At 43.4% G+C, this 11874-nt stretch overlaps 1 protein-coding gene across 8 annotated transcripts in view; it reads right to left on the bottom strand.

Annotated features, from left to right (window-relative positions):
- The window catches only part of Kansl1 (KAT8 regulatory NSL complex subunit 1), a 180343-nt gene that overhangs the window by 3281 nt on the left and 165188 nt on the right, over positions 1-11874 (bottom strand). For 5 of the 8 annotated variants that reach the window (XM_008821892.3, XM_029558066.1, XM_029558065.1 and 2 more), the window contains 6 exons: positions 7092-7274; positions 6459-6647; positions 5968-6116; positions 1895-2016; positions 927-984; positions 558-670 (listed from right to left, as the gene is read on the bottom strand). In XM_008821892.3, coding sequence (XP_008820114.1) covers positions 558-670; positions 927-984; positions 1895-2016; positions 5968-6116; positions 6459-6647; positions 7092-7274 — 814 coding nt within the window. The remainder of the gene's footprint in view (positions 1-557; positions 671-926; positions 985-1894; positions 2017-5967; positions 6117-6458; positions 6648-7091; positions 7275-11874) is intronic. The other 3 variants (XM_029558069.1, XM_029558070.1, XM_029558067.1) reach the window with 2 other exon arrangements.

Raw genomic sequence — 11874 nt, 5'->3', positions numbered from 1 at the left:
CACCCCGGGACAGAAGAGACTGTCAGATTCCCTGGAACTGGAGTTACAGACAATTGTTAGCTGCCATGTGGGTGCTGGGGTTTGACTCAGGACTTCTGTAAGAACAGTGTAACCACTGAGCCATCTTTCCAGCCCCCAATAGTCTTTCTTTAAAAATAATTTAAAAAAACTGTGTCAAAGAGAATGCATAGTGGAAATGTGTGCCATGCCACAGTGTACAAGTGGACTTTGACTTTTCCTTTAGGTTCCAGAGATCTGAAAAAAAAGGGACAAGTATTTTTACCACTTGAGCCATCTGAAGCAGGACTGCAAACCAGTCCCCATCAAAACAACTGGTTAACTTGTGAGGCCTTCAAAATTCCTCTGGATAAACCACCATGACATCCAGAACTGAACTGAGCTGACTAAACACCAAGGGGCATCCTCTTGCTACCAGTGGAGAAATATGAAGAGCAATGAGGAGGTAGGGGAACCCCATGGACACAAGCAGGAACCAGGTTCCCCACCTCCCCTCCCCTCCCTCCACAGATCCTGGGGACCTGTGCCTGCCCCATCACCTGCTGCCCCGCCGTTGGGGTGGCACACTCGTGGTCCACAGCCACCGTGCCCTCTCCATCTCCTCACATTTGGCATGCAGGGCGGCGAAAGCTGCATCAGATAGGTCCTCGATCTGCAACAGAGCAGGTTCATTGATCTCTTTTCCCCAGGAAACTAAGTTTTTGAATAAGCAGAACAATGGATTCTATAATCAGTCCCTCCCCATTGTAGGTGCTTCTTCATCAGGAAAGGGATATAAAAAGGCTGCTATATAAAGGGATATAAGGCTGCTATGGGTGCATTTGACACCCATAGCAGCCTTAACGCATCCTGAGTGCAAGTACCCATGGTATGTGTGTTCCTTTAAGACAGTATGACCATAGCATTACCTCCTCATTCTCTTCATCAGGACTTCCCTTTAGAGACTGAAGATCAACCTCTCTCCAGCTGTAGAAACCAAGAATTAAAACAAAACCACACATGAGATGGCAGGCAGTCTTTGACTTCTTACCACCTGGTGAAGCTCTAAACGAAGCCTCATACACAAATATTCACAAAGCCCAGAAACAGAAACAGCAAGTTAGGGCTGGAGTTGAGGCTGAGAGATTGACAAACTCATGAAAAGGCAAATATTTAAAGGGAATAAACACTAGTATCAGTGGATTGGTACCATATTGGGAATGCATATATAGAGACAATCTTCTGATTTGCCTTCTGTGGTTGGAAATAAAGATTTACCTTGAAAATTGAAATCTGCTTTGATGTTGAGACAACACAGTATTTTAAAACATACTATGTTAAAATGTATTTCTAAGTGGACTGTCAGATTGTGACCTCTGGTCTAGCTGGTGAATTCATGTATGAGAATGAGAAAAATTATTCCCAGAAACTACTTCATTCCCATAATGTTAAGACCCACCCTCCTCTACCCCACTCCAGCACTAGCTACATTTAAGGAGTTATCCACATTTTGCTTATTTTTTTTTTTTTTTTTTTTGCTTTTGCTTTTGCTTTTCTGAGACAACCCATTATGCAGCCTAGACTGAGCTTGAAATCAGTATATAGCCCAAGCTGGCCTCAAACTCATGGCAATCCACCTGTCTCAGTCTCTGGAGTGTTGGGATTGCAGACATGAGCCACCCATGTCTTTTTAGAGACAAGGTGTAGATCCACAACCCAGCGTGCACTCCAAGAGCTGGGTGGGATTAATTACAGGTGTGCACCAACACACCTAGCCCAGGTCTTCTTTTAAAAAGAAGACATAACTCAAGGATAGGGCCCAAAGCTTGATTATAAGAGCAAAAGCATGTAAGACAATAGGAAGAGAGGGAGAGGAGCTGATTAATAGGGCTTCTACCTGGGAGTAAGGATTTCCTTGTACTGTAGTTTCTCTACACGAGTTGTTGCAGCAACAGACATCGGGATGACAATGTTATTAATATCGAATGAGCTCTCTCCCCTTCTCCTCCTTACTGGCTGCTATAAGACAAAGGTTAAGTTTAAAAGGAGGCATAATGCTACAAATATCAAATCATTCATCAGAGTCTTATGGCAGAATCATCAGTGACCATGCATATGGGTTCCAGGGTGGAACCTAGCAGTGGCTACCACACCAGCAACATCTATCTAAGCAGACTGTATTTGGCAGCAGAGTTCTTGGGGGGAAATACCAGGTGGCCCCACGGAGTAAATCTCATTCACAGGTCCCTCTCGTCCATCCTTTGCCTTCATGGGCTCATGTGGAAAGAGACTTGTTCAGTTTTAATAGAGTGGTTGTCTAGGTTTTAAGCTAATTGTTGGGGTTCCTATTCCTTCATAAACACCTCTATTAACACTCCTTTTAAAATCCCTGTTTCACCCTTTCATCCTTGTCTATGGCTTAACTCCTAAAAATAATGTTTATACTTAGTGGTGATTAACTTCAGGTTAAAAAATGTTGAACTTTCTTCACCAGCTCAAAGGACAGGCCCATCTCAACAGACTATCTCACCTTGGATGTCCTGAAATACATTCCTCTTGAAGATTTCAACTCTTCAGCTAAGTGTATACCAACCACCTTCTCAGCCCTTACATAATTCACCTCTTTCTACTACTCTTGGGGAAAGGGGTGAGGGGGAGGACAGACAACTGAAGAGGAGGACCTGCCAGAAAAAGGAAGGAAGGAAGATTAAACCTTTAGAGGAGTAAGGCTTTCAAGGGTCCCATAAAAGAGATGGACACCTATGAGGATAGGTCATCAAGGACGAATAAAGCAGGAACCAAATGATCTGGTCTCCTGGATGGAAGAAGTAGTCCATTAATTGCGTCTGCCTGGGCAGCAAACACCCCACCCTGAAACAGCCTGTTCAATGAACTGTGAGAGGCCATAGGGAAACAGTGGGATGACATACATGTTGCCATGACAACAAAACAGGTGGAAACACCCAAGAGGCTGCATCCATACCCAAACCACCAAATGTGGCCAGCCTACAGGGGGAATGGTTAGTAAAGAAGATGAGCTCTTCCCTTTGGCTAACTACTACAGCTCTTTGGAAGGTGAGACAATTTATTCACTCTATCATACTAGGACATTGTTAAGAATGGTAAAAATCAGCACTTTCTGGGCTAGCATTTCAGTTACTGTTACCAATGATTTCAGGTCATGGTTCTGCTTCCTCTTCAGTTTCCTTCTGTGTCAATAAAGACTAGACTACGCCCTTGGACCTCACAAATTCAGAGCCATGGGTAAACCAAAATGGTTGAGATTTTTAGATATCTTGCCTGAGTTCTGCAGCTGGGCATTAGCGACTTTATACCCAAAGGCTTCTGCCACCTTTACACCTCAGCTGAAGTTCTATAACCCACACAAGAAATGTGTCTTGAGGAGAAACAGCTTCCCCTCTATCTTGAATGAAACTTCTGATAGAAACAGGTATGTATTTTCCCTGAATTTTCTCAAATCTACTACCTATACCCTCTACTTATGATGACTCTGCCAGCACACACTGGATCTAACTTTACTATTGCCTATCTAGAGCCAGAGGTAGAAAGCAGGCAATGGAAATGGTAAGCAGTTCCTAAACCTGGTTTCATAGTAGAAACAGATTCTGGGGTTTCTGCCTCTGTAATTTTTTTTGGAGGGGAAGGGGTGGTCTTACTATCTAGCCTAAGCTGGCTAGCTTCAAATTCATAATCCTCCTACTTCCGGCTCCCAAATGCTGGGGATGTTACAGATGTCTGCTACCAAGCAGTTTCTGAAGCTCTATGTTTTTGTTTACTATTTTTAAAGTCACTGGAGGCAAGACACACAAAATTTTCGAAAGCCACCAAGATGATTCTGATATAACCAATGGCCCCTGTGGAGCACTGCCAAATACCCTCAAAGCCCTTCTTTTTCCCACTTACCACCTAGCCTAAAGTGCACACGCACGCGCACACAGACACACACACCCACACCCACACCCACACACACACCCACATATAAATTCGAAATGGTCTAGGCCTAAGTCAATTCTCTCTAGATTCAGGAGACCTAACCAGTGAGAAAAATGCTGACAATACTACTCACCAAGTCCTGGACCTCAGAGTTCAGACTTTTCATCAGAATTACTCTTTGCTCTATGCTGAGAAACCCTTTGCTAGTGCTTCATTGAGTGTGTAAGTAATAAAATGCACCTATTTAGACAAATTGTGAGTGGAGAAAGGAAAAGAACAAGAAGGCTATTTGGAAAAGATGGTCAATGGTCTGATTTATCAATAGCAAAGAAACAATGTTTACCTGATCTCAGGAGCCTAGTGAGGACATTTTGTGAGCTTAACAGTCTTTAAATCTAAGCTCTAAAAGAGTTTTACATCACCTCTGCAATCTCTCTGTCTGTCTCTGTCTGTCTTTTTGAGACAGGGTCTCCCTGTAGCCCCAGCAGACCTGGAACTCAGAGATCCACCTGCCTCTCTGCATCATGGGTGCTAGGATTAAAGCTTGTGTACCACCACACCTAACTATGCCCGGCAATACTACCTGCATCTCAAAAGACAGTAAAAAATTAAACTGGATAGCCTATACTTGCAGTGATCTTTTGCCTCAGGTGCTAGGATTGTAGACATGGGCTCCCATACCCAGTGGCACAAGTGTTTAATAAACATCAGAGCTCCAGAGTTTATTATTACTATTACTGTTATAATTGTTACTGTAAGCATTATACAAAGAACCCTTGAATGAGTATTATTAATCAATTACAGGTATGTGTCTAATAAGACTGTCTAGAATGGCTAGGCAGCTGCCTGGATGGGATCTGGTACTGTAAAAGCCGCTGGTGGGAAACATGCCTCAAATGGCCTGTCACTATGAATATACCACATGTAGGCACTGTCAAAGTAGGTTGCTGCATCTTTAATTCTGTCCCATACACCTAAAAAACCCACAGACTCTGGTTCAAACAACGAGTGTTCATTCATAGCACTCAACTGCCACTCATCAGTGGGGATATGTTATTTTGGTTTTTCATGTTATTATTTTTTCACTGTGACTTTGACATGTGAATTTCCTTTGTAGTTTCTCATTCTTGAGTGAGACTCAAACCCTCAAGTTTAGGTCTGCTTCTTTTTGTAAGCTTTGCATACCTTTGTGGTTTACTTGTTGGGCATGAAAAGCTGGTTGATCTAGGCTTTTGGTTCTCTCTTTTGATTTTATATTGGAGTGGCCAAATTGCTTTCCTCTTCAGGAGTTCCCACAGAGTCACAAGTCAGATGAGGATCAGATGTTCTCAGGCTCTCTCCTAAGGCCTGGATCCCTCCAGGAAAGATGTTGTCCTCAGGAATTTGGGCATTGGACTGGCCTGGGAGCAGGGCCCAGGAAAGGTACAAGTCTAGGGCAGCTGGTGTCTGTGCCACCCAGGGATGCAAAGGGAGATAGGGGCAGGAAGAGGCTCCAAGGGCTCCTGGGGACTGCAGGGAGGAGTTCAGTTGGTCTGGAAGCAAAGGATCAGGAAGCGGTGGTTTCGAGCTGAGAGGTCAAGACACTGACTGTTGTCTTGAATGATGCCTATAAACATCTCTCCTTTCTCCTTTCTCTTTTGTTCACTTCGTGGACCAACAGGATTAGGGTCATGGTATTCCACAGTTCTGGGTGAGACTTAGTTCCTCATATCCTCAACAGTCACAGATCACCTCGGGAGTCTTCCCCTAGACCCAGGGTTTGTAGGTCAGTGGTAGAGGTCTCCTACTGTGTGTAAGGCCCTAGGTTTCATTTTTAGTATTTCTCCCCTAAAAAAGACCTTGCCTCTACATCAAACTTTATACCGATGGCTCAGACACAATCCATTTCTACTATGAAAAACAACTCAAAGAAAACAATTTAGCCGAAGGTCAAGTACCATACTCTACATTGTCCTCCAGAGCTACTAGGAGTGACCTGAGGATCAGAGAGGATGTGAACTGCACACAGGTACTTACAGATGTGCTGGCTGTAACTTGTGAGTTAGAGCTGGTGGGTGTGGAAATGTCTGATGAGGTGGAGAGCTGTCGCACCAGAGGGCTGTGCGGTGGATTGTGGGCAGCTGTCAAGTAGCTTGAACTGCCCATGTCTGTGTGGTGCTTCAACACTACAAAAGTCAACAGAAAAGAGAGAATACATGGCTATCTTCATAAGTTCTACTTCTAACACAGGCTAGCAATGCCAGTGATAACACAATGGTAAAAATACTTTCTAGGCCTAGAGGATACAAAGCTGAAGCAAACTGGTTGATGGGAAGTAAGGGGCTGAGCGGATGTTGCTGCAGTAGTAAGAAGTAACCTACCTACATTTAGAAGCAATAGGGTCTCCTACTATGCCTTTCTAGAAAATGCTGAATAAAGCTGGGGTGGGGGATTAAGAGAAGCTTGGGCTGTCCCAGGAAGCTCTGAGCAGGTGCGAATGCAGGTAGAGGTGCCGGGCCTGGCCCTACCTTCACTTCTCTCAGATGAATGGTCTCGCAATCTCATTTTGCTGTGGTTTGGGTCATGCACGGGTGGTGGTGGGTTGAGTAAGCGCTCTGCTTTTGGCGCTGTCACTCGCTCCACCACGGGCACGGCCCCCACATCGTCTAAGTGCTGCCTGTGGGTCCTGTCAGGCCGGGTTTGGTGATGGGACAGCTCTGAAGAGGGGAACAGAAAAAGAGCTGTGAAAGATCTTCCCTCAAAAACTTACATCCAGGGCAGCAGAATCGTCTTTGGGACAGAATCTTCTAGTAAATAGCACAAAAGGACAGGTACAGGGGAGTCACAACCAGAGAAATATTAGCACCAGGCTAGAGAAGTGAGCCTGCCCACAGGCGAACCTGATGCCATACTTGGCTGCTCTCTCAACATTGTGGGTCCTTCCCTAAGAGCATGGCGCTTGGACCAGCTTCCAAAGTCTGAGAACGCCCAAACAAACAAAAGCAGTAACGTGCGAGTTGAATTCACATTAAAACACAAACAAAAACAAAGCCCTGCTGCCTTTCCCAATCCCAGGATACTAACCAGTAATTTGAGAACACAAAAAGAACAAAAAGCAGCAATGGGGATTCCAGAGGACACCCTAGTTCCCTGAAACTTACTGGCTGTTGTTAAGAAGGAGTTGACCAACTTGTGCCTGTCTTTACGAATTGGATCCGGCAAACTGCATGGCATGGGTGATCTGTGCTTAAGTGAAAATTTTTTGGTAGGTTTGATCTTGTCAAAAGGCTTGTTTTGCCACTGTGATTTCAGCATGCTCTGGAAGTGCAGGCTTGTGGGAACATCTGTAAAAAAAAAAAAAAAAAAAAAAGAACGTTGTAAGTTGGTCGAAGAACCTCTTTCTTTTGAAGTGAAGGGGGTATTTACCAGTCACTGACTCTCTAGTGGTCAATACATTATCTCATACACCTCTCTGATTTGATGAGTGGTCTCACCTGACAAGGCAGGGACTATCATGTGGATCCATTTATGTGATCTTTATCGAAGGTCATTTTATTCATAAGCAAGGAAGTATTATTACCATCTTGGCCTTTTATTTTCAAGTTCCAGCAGGGGTAAAAATCCCATACCCCTTTGGTTAGATTGACAGAAGATTTCTCCTCTTATGAATTACTCTGTTGCTTTTATTAGTTTGATAGACTGTCAATACCTATTTCAAATTTTCTAGAAATGTTCAAATATATTTAAACCTATTTCTTTCTATCTGTATAATCGGAGCATATTCATTCAGGGGTTAAGAGTACTGGCTGCTCTCACAGAGAACCTAGGTTCACTTCTTGCACCAGCATGGTGGCTAATGACACAGATAACTATAACTCCTATTCCAAAGGATCCAGCACCCTATTTTGGCCTCTTCTGGCATTACATGACATGGGTGTACTAACATTCATGCAAGCAAAATACTCATATACAAAAATAAAAACAAATCATGGGCAGTGGCAGAGATAATCATGGTAGAGAAGTGAGGACAGGCTGTGGTCAGACACAACATGTAGGTTCTTGCACTAGTGTGCCCTACAGAAGCCAGCACAGAAGGTTCAGGATCTTTCCGGGCAGAGCACTCCATGGCTTTCTGAGGCCTTTGCTCCAGTCTGCCAAGTACCCAGAACCAGCCTTTCCAAGGCTCAGCCCTCTCTGCATCATCCATGCAAATCATCCAAGCAAGCTCCCTACCACTTGGGGGTCTTCAGCTGCCATATGAAATGGCCACAGCTCTGGGCAACTACAACCAATGTGGGATTTCTCTAGAAGCTCTACTGTGGACTATGCAGTCCCAATGACTGACTCTGGGTATCTTAGATAAGAAAATCTGGAAGGAATCATAATTGAAGAGGTTATATGATTATATGTGTGCGTGTGTGTGTCTGTGCATCTTCAAATGTATACACCTTTTTTAATTTCTCAGCATAAACAAGTACTATAAACATCTTTAAAAAAATAAATAAATAAAAACAAAAACAAATCAACCAGCACCTGGGAGGCAGAGGCAGGCAGAGCTCTGTAAGTTCAAGACCAGACTGGTCTGCAAAGTGAGTTCCAGGCCAGCTGGGGCTACAGGGAGACCTTGTCTTTAAAAAAAAAAAAAAAAAAGAAAACTTTACACAGAGGATGATGATTGGTGATATGGTTCGTGTAGTAGAATGCTTGATTCATGAAGCACATAACTGGTATTGTGGTGCAATCCCAGTATTTGAGAGGCTAAGCAAGGCAGGAAGAGTGCCACAGTTCTAGGCAAGCCTGGGCTACAGTGTAAGAGACTATCTCCATATCTCCATAAAGAGTCTACCTTCTCACTCAATGGCAGCTGCTCACTTGCAATGTTATTTCTGGTCTATTACTGCTCTGCTTTTGATTTCCTTGCTACTTTTTAAAAACAAAAAAAACCAAAACATTAAACTCCTGTCCCCTGGGGGAAAAATAAACAAACAAACTCCCAAACAAATACATTTGCAGTACTACACTGACTACAGATCAATGAGAAGACACTACCACCAACAGCCTTTCAATTCATAAACACATATCTCTCCCCATTTATTTTCTTTTTTGGGGGTGGTACTGGGGATTGAACCCAGAGCTACATCCTTGCCAGACAATTGCTCTATCACTGAAATATATCTTCAAATCATATTTAGGCTTTCTTAATTTTTTCTCGCTACAGTTTGGAAGTTATTAATAAAGTTTATTTCCCTCTTGCCATTCTGCCCCATGAGCAGTTGAGACAGTATCCTGGTATTAACAGCAGCTGACCTTGAATTCACAGTAGCTTCCTGTGCCTCAGTCCCAATTACTGGGATTATAGGTAACACACTTGGCATTTTTTATTTTAAGGCAGGGTCTCACTTTATAGCTCAGACTATTCTTAAATTTGAGGCAATACGTCTGCCTAACTGCCCCCCAATACCTGTACTAGAATTACAGGTATGAGCTACCAGGCCTTGGATTATTATGTTTTTTTAATTGTATTTTTAAATTATGTGCCTGTATGTGCGTCTGTGTGGGCAGGTGCCTGTGGAGGCCAGAAGCTGTGGAAACCTACTGCTGAAGCTGGAGTTACAGGTGGTTGTAAGCAGCCTGACCTGGGTGCTGGGAACTGAATTCTGGTCTTCTGGAACAGCAGGAAACACTCTTGACTGCTGAGAAAATCTCTCAAGGTCTCCCTGTAGTTCCTGATGGCCTGGAACTCACTATGCAGACCTGGATGGCCTCAAAATCACGAAGGCATGCCAGCCTCTGCCTCCCAAATGCTGTGATTAAAGGTGTGTGCCACCAAACCTGGCCTCCAGCCAGAATTTTTTATTCCCTATTTATCCTCAATATATTTTAGGCAAACTATTAGCCAGGTATGATGGTGCATACTTATAATCCCACCTCTTAAAAGAGAGGAGGCAGTGGCCATCCTGATACTGAGTTGGAGGCCAGCCTCACTACTTAAGAGACACTGTCTCAAAACGAACGACTGATCTGCCTCCTGTCCCCTAAAAAAGAGAAAGTGCATACAACTGTAAGGTTATCATTAAAAAAAAGTTTATAATTGTTCCCAGCACTGTCAAAGTTAAGAGTAAAAGAGTATGTGTCCTGAGTGGGTTAGAGTGCTTACTGCTCTGTCAGATGACTGCAACTGGGATCTTGGCACTCACATCAAGCAGCTTATTAACAGCCAAATCTCCAGCTTCAAGGGATCTGAACCCCCATTCTGGTATTTGAGACAGGGTTTCCCTGTAGCCCCAGCTGACTGGAACTCACTATGTAGATCAGGCTAGCCTTGAACTCACAGAGATCCACCTGCTTCTATCTCCCAAGTGCTGGGATTAAAGGCATGCACCACCATGGCCAGCATCCATTCCAGTCTTTGTGGGCACTCACACATACGCATGCTTAGATACACACATGCAAATACACAAAATAAAACTTATTAAAAAGTGTGTCATCTTCCTGCTCTCTTTGCTTGGTCCAGCCTCACATCCTGTTTAACTTCCTATTATTTTATTTGTATTTTTGGAGACAGGGTATCATGCGTCCTAAGTCTGTCTTCGATTCCCTACGTAGCTAAGGATGACAGTCAACTTCTGGTTCTCCTGCCTTCACCTCCAGTGTTAGAATTACAGGCATGGCCACCAAGTCCAGTTCATGTGGTGCTGGGGAATCAAACCCAGGGTTTATACATGTGAGGCAAGCACTACAGGAATTGAACTACATTGTCGGTCCTTGTACAAATGCATTTTAACAAAGTTTATGAATTTAAACACTTTTAAAACCCAACTGTTTCTTTCTTTAAAAAACAAAAGTGGGGGAAAAAAAAAGAGTGGGGCTGGGGAGATGGACCTAGATTCAATTCCCAGTACCCACATAGCGAATAACAACCATCTATAACTCTAGTTCCAGGAAATCTGATGCCCTCTTCCAACTACATCAGGCACTGCATGACATAGGTGCACTTACACGCAGGCAGGCAATACACCCATACACATAAAAAATAAATATTAAAAAACCCAAAAAGACAAAACAAGCAAAACAAAATGCAAATTGTAGTTTAAATTGTATACGCCACAGCATGGGTATGGAGGTCAGAGGGCAACTTGTGGCAGCCAGAGGATCAAACTCAGGTCATTAGACTTGGTGGCAAGTGCTGGTACCCACTGAGTCATCTGGCTTGGCCAGAATGCAAGTTCAAGGCCAGCAAAGGCTACATATGATAAGTTAAGACCCCCATCTCAAAACACCATAAAATAAAATCAAACAGAGTTTCACACTGTCAAATATTTGCTGTGTTCTTTTTAATCACTTCCAAAGAAGAACAAATAGGACCCAGCTAAAATTCCCTAGCCAGTGGTCAAAACACAGCTCATAGGTATTGCTGGTCTAAGTACACACACTGACTGAATAGTAATAATATCTAGGACATGGTGAGAACTAAAACATGAACATAGGTGAGACTGGAGCTGAGTGAATGCTGGGTGTATAGCTAACAATCTGTCATGCCAGCACATGGAAATAGTGCCCACCACTAGTTTGAGGCCAGAGCCTGGGTACACAGTGATACCGTCTCCAAAGAACAACAACAAAAAAATGTAAACAAATTCAATAGCGATTCATTCAGCTAGAAGAGGATCTACATTTGACACATGCATGTAAGATTAAAGTGCTATGGGACTAGAGAGGTGCCTCAGAGGGTAAGAGCACTGACTGCTTTCATAGAGGACCCAGGTTCGATTCCCAGCACCCACATCGTGGCTATGAACTGTCCTTAACTTCAGTTCCACAGGAATCTGATGCCCTCTTCTGACCTCCATGCCAATGCATGACACGGGTGTACTCACATACATGCAGGCAATATACTCATACACTTAAAATAAAAATGATAAAATTATATTTTCTTTTTTTTTT

The sequence above is a fragment of the Nannospalax galili genome, unplaced genomic scaffold (genome assembly GCF_000622305.1).
Source record: "Nannospalax galili isolate Female #2095 unplaced genomic scaffold, S.galili_v1.0 scaffold1128, whole genome shotgun sequence".
NCBI classification, from domain to species: domain Eukaryota; kingdom Metazoa; phylum Chordata; class Mammalia; order Rodentia; family Spalacidae; genus Nannospalax; species Nannospalax galili.
This window is presented reverse-complemented; position numbering and strand designations above follow the sequence as displayed.